Here is a 2,037-nt window from a genome sequence, read left to right on the forward strand (position 1 = left end):
TGAAAAATAATGTGTACACTTCAGATGTATGCACTTGATTACGTTCGCGGTACACGTTCATCTCCAAAAAGGTTCTGACTGATGGCACGCGCGCAAAGACCTTAGCGCGCAGAGACCTTAGCGCGCGACTGAGCGCGCGGAGGCCGCCGCAGGGACGTGCGCGGTGCGTGCATGTGAGCGAGGCCGGAAGCTGGGGCCTGCGCGCTGTGCGGGCGCGTGCACGCGCGGAAGGCGGAAGCGGGTGGCGGCGCGGGCGGTCGCCGACTATGGAGGGTTACCCCGCGAGTCGCGGGCTGTCTCGCGAGGGGTCGGCGGAGGAGGCCGAGCCCCCGGGCGCCGCCTGGAGCGGGGACAGCGGCAACGTGTCCCAGAGCCACAGCAGCGCCTCGGTGCTGGGGGAGGACGAGGGCCCGGAGCTGGGCGCGCCGGGCCGCGACCTGTCGCTGCTGCGCCGCGCCGCCGCGGGTTACGCCGGCTGCCTGCTGCCCGGAGCCGAGGCGCGGCTGGAGGTGGAGGCCCTGGACGCGAGTCTGGAGGACCTGCTCACGAGGGTGGACGAGTTCGTGGGCATGCTGGACATGCTGCGGGGAGACTCCTCCCACGTCGTCAGCGAGGGCGTGCCTCTCATTCACGCGAAGGCCACCGAGATGCGGCAGGTGTACGGCAAGATCGACAGGCTGGAAGCTTTCGTCCGGATGATCGGCACCAGCGTGGCCAGAATGGAGGAGCAGGTCGCCAGGGCGGAGGCCGAGCTGGGGACTTTCCCCAGCACGTTCAGAAAACTGCTGCACACAATTCAGGTGCCCTCTGTCTTCCACAAGGGGCCCTCCGGCCGGCCCCAGCTCACCCGCTACGAACCCCCGGTCCTGTTTCGGACCGAGGACCACTTTCCCTGTTGCAGCGAGAGCCCTCAGATTTGAGGCGGCCGGACAATACTACACGAGGTCGCTGCGATCTGAGATCATCTCGAATATTAAATCGATTGAAAATCCTGTTAATGGACACACGATGTTGGAGTATGGCATTTTAAAGTTTATTGTTTGCACATTCTGTTTCTCACTGTCTTCCTTATTTCACGTAGGATGTATTATTCTCTGTCTTCCAGTTTCTAACCTGAAAGCTGCATGGTGGCGGCGGTCAGGAAGCCAAATGAAGGCACTTAATCTGTGCACTGTAGCGGAACTTATTTTTACGGATTTTACAGCTCAAAAAAAACAGTATTACTTTTTCAAGATTTATATACTCAAGAAAAACGCCTGAGCCTTTAAAAGTATGTTATTCGATCAAAATGGTGAATCAGTTTTCTATATGTTACTCTTAGGGTAGATGGTAAATTATTTGACGTTATATTAAACTTCCCACATCATAGATGGTAAACCGAAGGCAATTATACAACTTCTGAGAAAATGTATTGATTTATTGCAACTAATTCTGAAGTTGTATTAAGAATATGACCGCACAATCTTACTTTGCCTACAGCAAAGATGTCTGCATATGGTCGACAGCGTTTGGTTTATAATTTAAACATTAATGAAAGTTTTAAATGTTTTGGTAAAAGCTTTCCTTCTGAAAAGGACTTTACATATTTCTTTTCTGTTTGAAAATAGACCTGTTGCTGGTATGGTTTTAGGAGTATGACAAAGTGGCATGGGAGAACCTCCTTTAAAAGGCTAATGTGAAAAACTAACCTTAGCTACTATTTCACAGTATTATATACACATTTCCCCTCAAAATAAATAGTTAAATTATTTGTAGGTCTTTTTGTGTCATTTAGCATAGCTCTCTGAGGTTGACAGAGTAGGTATGTCCTCACTTAGCTATGTGTTATGAAAAATCTGAAAATTGAATCTCAACCTTAGCTTTCATGGACCTTGTATATCACACATTTACATTTTTTATTCAGGTAGTTTCATTTATTACAAATTCAGGAACTCCAAAATTTAGAAACTGAAAGAACAATGAACTTAAATTTAATATTTGGCAACTGCTGAGTACTTCTGCAAGTAATTAGTATATCTCTGTGCCAGTCACTGAATA

General features: G+C 49.5%; 1 protein-coding gene across 1 annotated transcript; it reads left to right on the plus strand.

Moving 5' to 3' along the window:
- The first annotated feature begins 202 nt into the window (after positions 1–202).
- BLOC1S4 (biogenesis of lysosomal organelles complex 1 subunit 4) lies at positions 203–1,750 on the plus strand. Its single transcript, XM_019748172.3, has one exon. The coding sequence runs from the start codon at positions 267–269 to the stop codon at positions 918–920; it is 654 nt and encodes a 217-aa protein (XP_019603731.3). The 5' UTR covers positions 203–266; the 3' UTR covers positions 921–1,750.
- Positions 1,751–2,037: the final 287 nt, after the last annotated feature.

The sequence above is a fragment of the Rhinolophus sinicus genome, chromosome 1 (genome assembly GCF_057876585.1).
Source record: "Rhinolophus sinicus isolate RSI-liver-muscle chromosome 1, RSI-T2T, whole genome shotgun sequence".
NCBI lineage: Eukaryota > Metazoa > Chordata > Mammalia > Chiroptera > Rhinolophidae > Rhinolophus > Rhinolophus sinicus.

Excerpts from the sequence above, each read along its gene's own strand:
- BLOC1S4 (XM_019748172.3), top strand. The coding sequence starts at position 267 with ATGGAGGGTTACCCCGCGAGTCGCGGGCTGTCTCGCGAGGGGTCGGCG.